At 36.4% G+C, this 13,009-nt stretch overlaps 3 protein-coding genes across 3 annotated transcripts; 2 read left to right on the forward strand and 1 right to left on the reverse strand.

Moving 5' to 3' along the window:
* The first annotated feature begins 738 nt into the window (after positions 1 to 738).
* LOC147298625 (antimicrobial ginkbilobin-2-like protein) lies at positions 739 to 1,545 on the forward strand. Its single transcript, XM_086255746.1, has one exon. The coding sequence runs from the start codon at positions 739 to 741 to the stop codon at positions 1,543 to 1,545; it is 807 nt and encodes a 268-aa protein (XP_086111872.1).
* A 412-nt stretch (positions 1,546 to 1,957) lies between these two features.
* Positions 1,958 to 3,345, reverse strand: LOC147298626 (uncharacterized). The gene is made up of 4 exons (XM_086255810.1): positions 3,229 to 3,345; positions 2,898 to 2,998; positions 2,348 to 2,404; positions 1,958 to 2,219 (listed from the first exon to the last, which is right to left on the reverse strand). The coding sequence occupies exons 1-4, from the start codon at positions 3,343 to 3,345 to the stop codon at positions 2,171 to 2,173; spliced, it is 324 nt and encodes a 107-aa protein (XP_086111936.1). The 3' UTR covers positions 1,958 to 2,170.
* A 3,253-nt stretch (positions 3,346 to 6,598) lies between these two features.
* LOC147298627 (cysteine-rich receptor-like protein kinase 26) lies at positions 6,599 to 9,631 on the forward strand. Its single transcript, XM_086245204.1, has 7 exons — positions 6,599 to 7,574; positions 7,707 to 7,835; positions 7,940 to 8,067; positions 8,151 to 8,361; positions 8,483 to 8,720; positions 8,874 to 9,024; positions 9,132 to 9,631. Exons 1-7 carry the CDS (start codon positions 6,665 to 6,667, stop codon positions 9,465 to 9,467), a joined length of 2,103 nt encoding a protein of 700 aa, XP_086101330.1. The 5' UTR covers positions 6,599 to 6,664; the 3' UTR covers positions 9,468 to 9,631.
* The last annotated feature ends 3,378 nt before the right edge of the window (positions 9,632 to 13,009 follow it).

Raw genomic sequence — 13,009 nt, forward strand, 5'->3', positions numbered from 1 at the left:
TAGTATGCCATGTTGCCTTTGCCACATCAGTACATGCAATTAGTTAGTTTTACTTCCTAGGTTGTTAAGGACATATATAAAAGGCTATGCCTCACTGTACGTACGTATCGCTCAATTCTAATCACAATAATAAAAGCAGAGATTCATTCTGTTTTTTGATTTTTTCTCTCCATTCTCTCTATTCTCTCTAAAAGAAGATAAAAAGTAAAGTGACGATTATTGTGAGCCGTTGGATCTTAACTTAACCATGTTCATGGCTTCATCTATTAAAAAGTTAGGAAGGTTAGGATACAAATGGGTTAGGAGAGAAATGGGATCCATTGTTGGTCTCTAGTATGATACCAAAAGACATTAATTACTATCAACAGTAAATTAACAATTATTAATTTATTAATTTCCTCTCTGCTAGCTGCAAAAGACTTTGCATACATGAATTGACACTATTCTTAATTAATTAGTGACCGAAGGCCAAGACTACCGCATGAATACCAGTTCGTGAAATAGTGAAAAACTAAGAAGTTCACTATATATATAGTTTTTCAAACTAGCTAGTTGTTAAAATGCTCGATCGGTCCAATTAAACTCGAGCTTAGCCGGCGCAAGATGCTGATTAACAAGTCAGTAGTCCCAAACTAGATATGAACTTAAAATATTAGTACAAGCTAGCTATAAGTCTATAAGTTATAAGTAACTGAAGTCTAATTAGCTAGGTTACAATTAGGTGCAGACTCATCAGAAATGGTGGCACATTTTGATCATCATCAGTACAACTACAACTGGGCCAAAACCATTTCATTTATTATAATCCTTCCTTTGATAATAATACTGGTAGAGCATGCCGACCTTGTTTACCCCCTTGTCGGCGCCACCGTCTACTGTCTTAGAAATGCAACTACTCCAAGCCCTGTGTTTGACAGCAACGTAGATGTTCTCCTTTCCTCAACTTTTCCCTTGTTGGCCTCCAACACCAAATCGCAGTTTTACTTCTCCCAAACTAGACCTGATAATAGTACTGGTACTGAAACAGCCTATGCCATGTACCTTTGTCCATGGTTTGTTACCGACGAGGACTGCAAGGTTTGCGTTTCTCAGTCCCACACTCTTCACGAAAACTGTCCTAACCATAGGGAAGCCATTACATGGTCTCAGCACTGTGTAATAAAATATTCGGACCGAGATTTTTGGTCCTTGGAAAACCATGAAGTAGGAAGCACTTTCTGCACTAAACAACATGATTATCCCACCGGTCGCAATATGGTTCAATATGATCGCAAATTTCCAAATTTTGTGGATCAACTTTTTGCTATTGCGGCTTATGGTGATGAACGTCCATTAAGATTCGCTACAGCGAAAGCCAAAATCAGTCGTTCTATGACAATTTATGGTTTTGCTCAATGTACTCCTGATATAACTGGGGATGATTGCATGAGATGCTTAAGGGCTGCTATAGCCATGTATTGGAAGGATTGCGAGTGCAAACTATATTGGCCACAGGCTTATTTTCCTAGCTGTCTACTGAATTTCCAACGGTTCCCGTTCTACTAGATACCTAGCTATCTCAAAATTAATCAGGTGTCAATTATATATATATGCACGTTCTGGTAGCTGGATCTTTGTGGAATTATTAAGCAGCTTCTTGTTATTCCATATATATATGACATACAATTATAGTGGTTTATTGTGTAATTGTACTACGTACCAATTAAGTTGCAAGGTTGTCTTGGCATCGTCGTTGCTGTACTGTTTTTATTAATATAGTTTTGTTATAAATAAATTAATCTCATAATTACTTTTTGCACCTTGTTTTGGAAGGATTGCAAGTGCAATTAAACTATATATATTGGTCACAGGCTAATTTTCCTACCTTTCTGCTATCTACCTAGCTATCTGAAAACTAATCAGCTGTCAATTCTATATATATGCGTGTTCTGGTAGCTGGATATATGTGGATCGAAGAATTAACTGATAAATTAATTAAGCAGCTTCTTGTTACTGTTTGTATACCACTACGTACCCATTACCGACAGTGACTCATAATCGTCGCTAATAGCATAGTTGTGCTAGATAGTTGCAAGGCTGTCTTATTTGGCAGATAGCATAGTTGTTTGGTTGGATATCTACTCCATTATTGCTCAAAAGGGACTGATTTTAGTCCATGCATGTTGCATATCTAAAGCAACATGCAGATGTTCATCCGTACTGCATGACTCTTCTTTGAACTGCAATGATCAACAAAATAGTTTACAATTATTGTTATATTTAATTTGTTAAATGCAAGAATGAAATCATAAATGCAATAATCATTCGTAATTGACTAAATTTTACTGAAATTATAATTGGAACTTACCTAAAATAGAGTGAGCGTGTTGAGAACACAACTTGCATAATCATTTGCATATAGCAGCTACAAGAAAACAAAAAAAGAAATCAAGATGAAATGATTAAATAAATACAATGTGTATAGCTAACTTATTAGGATTATCCAAATCAATGAAAAACAATATTGATATAAAGAACATGAGGTATTCAATTTGCTATATAAAATGAACATTAAAATAAACAGAAAAACATCCAACAATAAGAATGCATATTGCAAAATGCGGAATGCTTCCAAGTCATACTATAAACTCGATCTCAAAACAGAGCTATTGAAATGATTTGCTTTCCTAGAACATGCATTACACATCTTGTGCAGGCCACAATGATATAATAGCCAAAATGAAAGAGAAATCCAGCCACTTGTTTTATTTTGGAAAGAAATCTACATCCAACCACTAAGGAAAGTGAATAAACAAAATGAGATAACAAGTTAACAAAATAAAGTGGAGGAATGCTCATAATTGCATCAGACATGTTAATAGTAACAGGGGAAAAAAGAGTATTATAGAAGCATGTACCTAGGTGCTAGTCCAACACATAGTGTATACCTCATGTACGTTTTCGACATTAAAGTATATCCTGTCAAGCCAAATTTTGCAACATAACCAAATGAAAGCACCTTTGTTTTAAAACAAATGAGAATTAGATTACCAACAAATGGATTTCCTAGCATAATAAAAAGGTAAGAACCCCAAATCTAAATTTCTAGAATAACAAAAAAACCCAAATTCGAAAAACCCCAATTTCAATAGGAAAACCCAAATTCGAGTATGAGCAAAACCCAAATTCGAAAAACCCAAATCCTGAAAGCAAAAACACAAAACCCATAGAAGAAGAGAGAAACCATACCTGATTCACGTCACTTCTTCTCCTAATCTCGCCGGATTCGATCTCTTCCCCGAATCTCTCAAGCAGATCGAGAAGGGTTCCTCTTGGCGTTTCGCGTGTGCTGGGTTGTTGCTTCATTCAAGTTGGAACGATTTGTCTCAAAGCTATACGGGTCGATTTGGAAGGTCAAGCGGATTAAAACCTCAGCCGAAAGATCTCATCAAATTGGATCAAACGGCAGCCCGTGTGTTCCCGCAAATAGTGTTAAAAATGGGATCACACCTGAAGCTGTATATATATATTGAGGTATATCCTATTAGGGCTCACACGATTTGTTTTGTGTCAATTTAAACTGTTTATTTTTTACATCTTCATTGATAGATCATCCTTGTAAAAGATTAGCCAAATCAGAAATCATTTGTCTATCTAACTTTGATCAAATAAATGGACGAACTAAATTTTTTCGATGAAACCGTCAATTTGTTTTATCAAAGTTAGATAGGCAAATAATTTCCGATTTAACTAATTTTTTGCAAGGATAATCTATCAATGAAGGTGATCCTTGCAAACGGTTCGGATCAACACAAAACGACTCGTGTGAGCCCCAACAAGGTCATACCTCAACATAAATAAGTTGAGGTATACCTCAATAGAAGGAGCCTGTATATATATATACAGAAATGATCACTCGATCACCGTAGAGCGGGGAATTTCCCGCACATCTTACCACCAAGAAACGAATTTCAATGATCGGAACCAGCCATATTTTAGGGCATCATTCAAAAATCACCCTTGCAAAAAATCAACCAAATCGAAAACTGTTTAGCCAGTGTATTACTGTCAATATCATTTCAAGCTTATCTGACGAACTGTATTTATCTGCAAAGTTTAGAGGACCAAACAATTATCGATTTGACTATTTTTTACAGGAACGACCCTTAAGGATGGATCTAAAAAATGGACGGTCCCGATCATAGAATTCTCCACTTTGTGGTAAGTGGGTGGTTAAGTGAGAGAAGAATTCCCCGCTTTATGGTGAGCGAGTGATCATTTCTGTATATATATATATATATATATATATATATATATTAAGAACACAATATATGTGACAATGACTTACTGAAAATAAAATAAGCAGACAATAATCACGATTGTTCTAAAATTCATTCCATAATATGCAGTTTAATGGGCTTAATTTATCTTTTAGCTTTTCTAGCAGAATGTAAAAAAACAGGTGTGAGCTATGTGTTTGAGTAGGTAATGTCTACTAGAGATTAGGTTTTGAATACAACTTTGAAAATAGATTCAAAGAACTTCTACAATAATTCAACGAAATCCATTAGCAGTAGTGTGATTTCTTAATAGAACTGATATAGTTTGCTGTGGACTATTGAATCGCCCTTTAAGAGTTAAGACTCTTCTTACATTGGGACCCACATGCATGTGTCTATTCAACAATATAAATTAATAAAAGGGTGAATTACACTATGCAACTTTCAAGTATAAGTCGTTTTTCACAGAAGTAGAAGCCTTGGGCTGTTTCGGTACTGCCTGCTAAACCGACAGTCGTGTAGTAAAACCTGGATTGGGAGTTGGAGGCCAACAATTAAATGAGAAAATAATCTTAACTGACAAATCCATTTTGGTTGAATTCATTTAGAATCCCAGAAATTGTTAAAAGCATATTACTGGATTGCATATTTGCAACGCGTGAATTAAAAATAATCTGCGTAGTTGTCAACTCTTCTTCTCCTGGGAACCTTTCCATATATAAACATGTTCTGGCATGGTAGCTGGATATGCGGAATGGATTTATTAAGCAGCTTTGGTTACTCATGTATGTCTGACATGCATCCATCTATATATATGTGTGTGTAGTTGTGTACTTGTTATGCTGCCTTGTTGCAACTCAGGTCAACTATATTGGCAGCCCCATTGTTGTAATGTTTTTCAGTTTGTTTTGAATAACTAAACTCTCGTAACTTCCTGACCAAAAAAATAAAAAAACTCTCGTAACTTACTTTTTCACCCTGTGAAGAAAGAAATTGAAGCATCTATCGTGAAGACATTATATGAATATGCCAAACTCCTTATAAAGTTTAGATAATTTATACTCTTAAAAATTCTACACATTATAATTTAAGAAGATTAATAACATTAATTTAGTTAATGTTATTTACACATATATTCTCTGTTACTCTGTGTTAGCATATATATAGATCTGCTAGGAATAAAATCACACATTCGATTCGGAATAATTTCAACACACATTCGTTACAACTTCACTTGGGTACATCCGCGTACATGCTAGTGATTGAAGAACTGCTATGTCAAGTTTCCTTGTCAGTTGTTTGTTCACTTTTGGTTGAGGATTTTATATATAATAAGTGTGGCTAGACCTAATGGGCCTTTCTGTTAATGTATGTAATCTTGCCTTTTGGGCTTTTCTAATGCGACCCATTCCCACCAAAACATAAAAACAAAAAAATACATGACAGTGGACTTGTGGTCCTTGTGGACCTAGGCGCGTTTGGTGCTGCTTGATTTTGTGTATTTTTCCATTAGGTTCCAACCCCGAGTTATTATTTATTTTCTCTTAGAAAAAAAGAAAAAAAGGCATGGCAGTGGAAGGATAGGATTTGTACGTTAAGATTTTGATTATTATTTAGGAAATTACTACTTGCTAGGTAGGAGTAGGAGTAGGAGTAGGACCACAAATTTCTGCATCAGACCAATGTTGAAGTATTTTTTTTTTTTTTTTGAAAAAACAATAATATTGCATTAAGACAGTCAAAAAGACAGAAAGAATACAAGATCATGGCAAGAAACTCTACAACAATAGGGCCAATATTGAAGTATTCACGACCTATATACCTAGTAATCTTCTCCTCGGTGATTGACTACAGCATTTTGCAGCATTTTGAAAAAGTGCGCATGTATTCATCCACAGGACCACATGCAGCTGCGTGAAGGAATTATCTGGCCTAATTTTTCGAGAAAAATTGCAATGAGATGCTACTCAACTTTTGTCATGTAATGAGATAGATACACATTAAGCGTATAGGACCGTCCTATAAAAGTTTTTTTCTAATTTGTTTTCATAGGTTCAAAGCTTTTTAGCTTTGGTAACTCATTAAATTCCAACTGCGTCAAAACCACATAATGATAAGAGTTTGATAGGTACCATTAAGAAAAGTCCAAGGATAAGATGGAAGAAAATATCTACTTTACGTTACAATCAAGTTAGAAAAAAGAGACTCGATCGAGGAAATGGGGAAGAAGACTTAGACGAGTCTATGCTATATGGGATTGGTCAATATTGTTCCACAAACCCAAAATTTAATTAATTGTCTGAAAAAGATCTGAGACCATAGGTAGAGTGGACTCAGTGGAGACCATATTGGTCAATATATATTTTTTTTTCCAGTATATAGTGGGTTGTTCACCTGATGACTTGATGATGATTATCAAAGCGCAATACATGCTTGCTCGCTACTCCATTAAAGCTAGATTTGAAGACAAGTTGTTAATTTTGACTTGGGCAACAGAAATGGCTTGCTCAAGATCATTGCTTTTCTTCATTCTTCCTATTATCTTAAACCTTCTTGCTCCCTCCACATCCCAAGATGATGCTACATGCACTGACGGAGCTGACTTCTGCTGGAGAGGTTCCAACATTGATTTCTACACTAATGGCAGCCCCTACCAAGAAAATCTCAACACCCTCCTCTACTCCTTCTCCTCCGATACCAAAATCAATTACGGCTTTTACAATTCTTCTCTGGGACAAAACACCAACAATGTCAATGCAATTGCATTATGCAGAGGAGACCTCGAGATGGAAGCCTGTCACACTTGTCTCAACGAGTCTATTGGACTTCTCTGGCAGAATTGTCCTAAGCAAAAGGAAGCCATCATATGGGCCAATCGTTGTATGGTCCGATATTCGCACAACTCGATATTTGGTATCAAAAAAGAGGACCCAATTCAGTCTCTGGCTAGCAAAAATAGAGTAAGTAACGCCGAACAGTTTCAGCTTGTGCTTAACCCCTTGTTGGGTATTTTAAGTGACAAAGCTGCAGCAGGGGATTCTCTTAAGAAATATGCAGCGGGACATGCAATTGTCCCAGGAGGTGAAACAATATATGCACTTCTGCAGTGCACTCCTGATATTGAGAAGCAAAATTGCAGTACTTGCCTTAAGAATGCCATCTCAGAAGTTCCAGGATGTTGTAGTGGAATGATAGGAGGCAGAGTTCTTAAACCCAGTTGTACTTTAAGGTTTGAGATCACTCCTTTCTACAATCCTACAGCCGATTCGCAAGTAAATATTTCATCTCCTTCAGCTCCAACCCCAGACAAAGAAGGTAAGATACGCCTACATATGCTTAAACATAATGGATGGCTTACAATTAGTTAATTTTTCTTGCTTAATTTCTTGTTTGAGACAGGGTTTGACCCTTAAGGAAAGTACCCTTCTGAGTTCTGATTTTCTGCAGGAAACAAGAGTAACACAAAAATAACTATTATCATCATCGTTGTGGTCCTGATTACTTTCGTCGCTCTGCTTCTGGGCAGCATATGCATTTTCTTAAGAGTGAGGAGGAATCCAAGGGTGAAACTTGAAAGTAAGTTAAAACTCTGTTTTATTCTCACACTCTGATGTATAGAGTGCATTATTTATCTCATTTCATATTTTTGAACATTTTCTAATTAATATGTTCCTTTTCAGATAATGATCCGGATGAAATTAGCATTGTGGAATCGTTGCAATATGAATTTGAAACTATAAGATCTGCAACGGATGATTTCTCTGATGCAAATAAGCTTGGGCAAGGTGGATTTGGATCTGTTTATAAGGTAGCAAAAGAGAACACTTCCACAAGAAAAATATTACCAATAATTGTTTTCCTTAAATTCTTTTTTTCCTTAAAAATTTTCAGGGCATGCTATCTAACGGACAATATATAGCTGTGAAAAGGCTCTCTAAGAATTCTGAACAAGGAGATCGCGAATTTAAGAATGAGGTTATGTTACTTGCTCAACTTCAACACCGAAATTTAGTAAGGCTCTTAGGTTTTTGCTTGAAATCGGAGGAAAGACTCCTCATTTACGAATATGTGCCTAACAAAAGTCTTAATTACTTCATTTTTGGTATGTCTACTCTACTTCTTTGGTATATTTCAGAGTTCTTTCTCATAGATTTTTTTGTTACACAAAATTCTACTAGCAAAAAAATAATCATTATATTCTATACTAACGAAATTATATTTAGATTCAATCAATCATGGAAATTTGGATTGGGAAACACGTTATAAAATCATAGGAGGCATTGCTCGAGGCCTTCTTTACCTTCACGAAGATTCTAGACTACGAATAATTCATCGAGATCTCAAGGCTGGCAACATTCTGTTAGATGAGGACATGAACCCCAAAATTGCGGATTTTGGCATGGCAAGGTTGTTTACCATTGATCAAACTCAGGGAGATACAAAGACAATTGTAGGGACCTAGTAAGTAAACATGGCAATCTAAGTTACATTTTTGTGCTTGCCTTACAATAGAATTAACAAAAGTTTTATATAAGAAAGACAACATGAAGTGCAATTAACCATTTGGTCTCATTTGGAAAACAAAAAACTTACATATTGAATACAATCATGCAGTGGATATATGGCTCCAGAGTATGCAATGCATGGACGCTTTTCTGTCAAATCGGATGTCTTCAGTTTTGGTGTGTTAGTTCTTGAGATTGTTAGTGGTAAAAAGATTGGTAGTTTCCGGAATGGTGAGAATGAAGAAGACCTTCTAAGCTATGTAAGTATGAAAATAATTAAGTTTGTACATTCCCCCCTTAGCCCGAAAAAAGAAAAAATAGAAGGGAAATTAAGTAGCATATATAATTTCTTTTTTAATATTTATAGGCTTGGAGAAATTGGAGGGAGGATACAGTTCCAAATATCATAGACCCCATGCTGACGACAAGTTCAGGAATTGAAACGATGAGATGCATCCACATTGGTTTACTATGTGTCCAAGAAAATGTGGCTAACAGACCAACCATGGCTTCACTTGTTTCTATGCTTAATAGCCATTCTGTCACTCTCTCCGTACCCACACGACCTGCATTTTGTATGCAAATTAGCAGTGGATCAGACATATTAGGATCGGTACAAACAGAGTCATCAGATAAATCCGAAAGCTCTGTGTATGTGACCAAAAATGAGCCTTCAAATATTACTGAACCATATCCTCGCTAGTGGCTCAGTATGAACCATATTATATGTCTTCAGATATTTAGGCTTTTTTACTTTTGGTTTGTTTTTAGCAGAAAGTGGCTGAAATATTTGTCTTTAATACCATAGTTTCCCAACGTTGCGTGTTGTAATTGGAATGACAATAAACATCATTTGATTATGGCTAATTAAGGAACTCAAAAGACTAATAGCAACGTGAAATGTGCAACCATGTTTAAAGATCTTGGAGCAGCATATATGTCACAGATTTGAAGCATTGCATCAATCTCCAAGCTTTGTGTTTAACGCTAAGGGATCCTTTTCTTAAATCTCCCCTGCACGGCCTCTAACCTCAAATCCAGCTTCATGTTTAATTTTCATGTTTCGGTGCTAACAGGTAAGTGACAAGTCTAAAATATTTTTACGCAATATCACCCATGCATATTCACATGGAGAAATGAAAGGGTGAGAAACTAGAGATTAGAGAGAATTGAGATAAGGACTATAGAGAGCTGAGAAACTAGAGAGAGAGCTCAGAGTGTTAAAGAGAATGAAAGTAAAAGGGAAACAAAAAGACATTAAAATCCTTCATTCAAGGGTGCACCTTCATATCCAAGTATCCAACCCCACTGACACCGGCCAATCATATTATTACACTTATCTATTTTATTTAAAAAAATAGAGTATATGACTAATAATTATGAGAGAGGAAACAATAGAAAATTGACTTTACATTTCAATTTTCCCCACCATAAATCCCCTTGTTTACTGGACTTCGATTTCTATAGGTTTTCTTCTTCTTCTTTTTTTCCCTTTTCTTTTCTTCTTCCCAACAATTATGTTCTTCCACTACTGCATTAAAGACAGAGAATCATATGACATATGTTAATCAGTAAAGAAAGAGAATCATCAGTAAAGAAAAAATTAATTAGCTATTTTTTTTTTTTTCTGCAACCAAACACCAAATGAAGAAAAGAAGGGAAGAAATGTAGGAAAGAAGAAGGGTATAAACACTGAACAGTGTGGAAAATTTTTAATCTCCATGTGACATATCTCGTAAGATACCCTTTTTCAACAAGAGAGATTACAGATAAAGAAATTAAGAGAGTGTGAGAGAAAGAGAGGAGTGAGATGTTAATGGATTGTAAAAGTCGAATGAAATCTAGGTGTCCTCAATTAGAATTTTAATGGATTTCAAATAAATCAAGGTGTCTCCAACTCAGATTTTAATGGATTCCTTAGAAATTCAGGTGTCATAAAAAACTTATGGATTTCATTAAGTGATGGATTTTAATGGATTTAGATTGATTTTTTACACATAACAAATTCCATGAGAATCCAGCCAATTTCCTTTGGATCTTGATGGATTCTATGGATTTTAAAATCTATTAAAATCTCAATTACCCGAAAGTTGACAGATTGAAGGCCAAATAGTCAGATTCTTATTTTGAAAAAAAAAAAAAAAAAAAAAACCTTGACACGTGTAAAGTTATAAATAACTAACCTGTACATTAGGCTTCATGCACCTTGAGTGGACCTAAGTATTTCCTTTTTTCTTTTTTCTTTTTTCTTTGAAATGATTGATGGATTTTGGGATTTTGTTTTTGGTGGCCAAAAATAAGATGGCTGCAATTTGCACACCCCTTTTCCTCTCATTATTAGGGGTGGGACAATCTGGTTCGACTGGTTCACCTCTAGAATCATGCGCCGTGCTGGAAGTGAGTCACCGGTCCAGTTCGATTCTAAAGACTGAGAATTAGAATAGAAAACCAAACCAAACTAGACCATTCAAGGTCCAGTCCGGTTCTCCAATCCGATTCTCACAATAATGGCAGTTTCAATTACATAAGTTAATTGCTCAATCCAGAAGGTACACAGAAACCAGAAGCTCAATTACAGGAGCATACATTAAAGAAGGTACACAAAACCAGAAGCCAATTACTCAATTTTGAAACCCTAAATTGATTAATTGATCAAATTCCTAGTGTAATTGCACAATTGCACTAGGAATTTGAACCCTAAACCGTTAAACCCCAAATCCCCAAATTTATTTAAAACCCTGGTTTCAGAGATAATGTTATGAGGTAGTGATAGATGAGAGACAAAGATGAAAGGGTGAGATATGAGAGACGGGAGAATGAGAGATGAGAGTGAGAGAGATGACATAATTTTGAGTTTTGAAGCTGCGAGCATGCGACCTTTGAGGCTTCGACATTCAACACAGATGAGAGATTGAGAAAGTGAGAGAGAGATGAGAACTGAGAGCTGCGAGATGAGTGAGAAAAAGAGGGCAACGTGAGATGGCGACGTCGGCAAGAGAGTCTGAGAAACTAAGAGAGAGACAATGAGGATTAAGGAGGTTTCGAACTTTCGAGAGTGAGTGAGTGAGTGACTAGGGTTGGGGTGAGCTTTGACTTTTGTGTTTTAGTAAGTCTTGAATTTGTATTTTAGGGTTTAGGGTTGTTTGGGGTTTGGTTTGGCCCTTTGGCTTTGGGTTTTCGTTTAGTTGTTTTTAACAGAGGTGGGTTTTTTAACTGACCAAACCGAAAAACCAATTGGTTCGATATTGTGTTGTGATTTTTAGGTATGGGTAGGACAATTGAACCGCACTGCTATACTCGGCGTCAGAAATGGTGTTAGTCTCCCAATACCGATACCGAACCACCACCACGTCCATCACCACCACTTCCTCCACCACAATCGACCACCAACCCAGCACCACCCAACCAAGAAACCAGCACCACCATGGCCCCACCTCCACCCATCGTCGTCGTCTCTCTCTCTCTCTCCCATTCTCACTGCCCTCTTCCTTACTGTCTCTCTCTTTCTCTATGTCCCTATATTTCTTTTTCCTTCAATCTCTAGAAACCAGCACCACCACCTCCATCACCTCGATCCACTTCCTCCACCACCATCGACCACCAACTAGAAACCAGCACCACCACGGCACCCCTCCACCCATCGTCGTCCCCACTTTCTCTCACTCTCGCTGCCCTGTTCCTTTTGATCTCCTTTTTTTCCTCCGTCCTTATATTTCTCTCTCTCAACCGAAACTGACAGCCATTGAACGAAACCAACTAAAACTGAAACAGCCAGTAATCGACTGATGGTGGTACGATGGAGGTTCTGTTTTGTGCCATTCCGCCGGCGTCCATTAGGTAATTGGTTCCGGCTAAGTAACCGAACCGAACCCACTCCTAGTTTTTAAACCATAAACCCTAATACATTCAAGGTTTTTTTTATCACAAATAGTCGCTTTACTTTCACCAAAACATCAATTTGGTCTCTAAAGTGCATTGTCACTCAATGTCATCCTTTATCTTTGTCACCAAACATCAATTTGGTCCCTAGATACACTTTAAAAATTCGCCAAAACTAGCTCGGGATACGAAAAAAATTCTCCGAAAATTCATACGAACTCGTCTTGACTACTACTATTTTTATATGGGGTATTATTAAATTGACGTTTAGTATTTTCCAAAAAATTTGGAGAATTAATTTGGGAATTCTGAATTTTTTGGAAAATACTAAATCTCAATTTGATAATTTGACCCCATATAAAAATA

Source organism: Dryas octopetala, chromosome 1 (genome assembly GCF_963921425.1).
Source record: "Dryas octopetala chromosome 1, drDryOcto1.1, whole genome shotgun sequence".
NCBI lineage: Eukaryota > Viridiplantae > Streptophyta > Magnoliopsida > Rosales > Rosaceae > Dryas > Dryas octopetala.

What these genes read in the sequence shown, in the direction of transcription:
- LOC147298625 (XM_086255746.1), top strand. Translation starts at nt 739, where the DNA reads ATGGTGGCACATTTTGATCATCATCAGTACAACTACAACTGGGCCAAA.
- LOC147298626 (XM_086255810.1), bottom strand. Translation starts at nt 3,345, where the DNA reads ATGAAGCAACAACCCAGCACACGCGAAACGCCAAGAGGAACCCTTCTC. An exon ending in GAAGAAGTGACGTGAATCAG is followed by an intron (nt 2,999 to 3,228) that starts GTATGGTTTCTC and finishes TTTAAAACAAAG; the next exon opens with GTGCTTTCATTTGGTTATGT. An exon ending in TGTGTTGGACTAGCACCTAG is followed by an intron (nt 2,405 to 2,897) that starts GTACATGCTTCT and finishes GTTTTCTTGTAG; the next exon opens with CTGCTATATGCAAATGATTA.
- LOC147298627 (XM_086245204.1), top strand. Translation starts at nt 6,665, where the DNA reads ATGATGATTATCAAAGCGCAATACATGCTTGCTCGCTACTCCATTAAA. An exon ending in TCTTAATTACTTCATTTTTG is followed by an intron (nt 8,362 to 8,482) that starts GTATGTCTACTC and finishes AATTATATTTAG; the next exon opens with ATTCAATCAATCATGGAAAT. An exon ending in AAGAAGACCTTCTAAGCTAT is followed by an intron (nt 9,025 to 9,131) that starts GTAAGTATGAAA and finishes TAATATTTATAG; the next exon opens with GCTTGGAGAAATTGGAGGGA.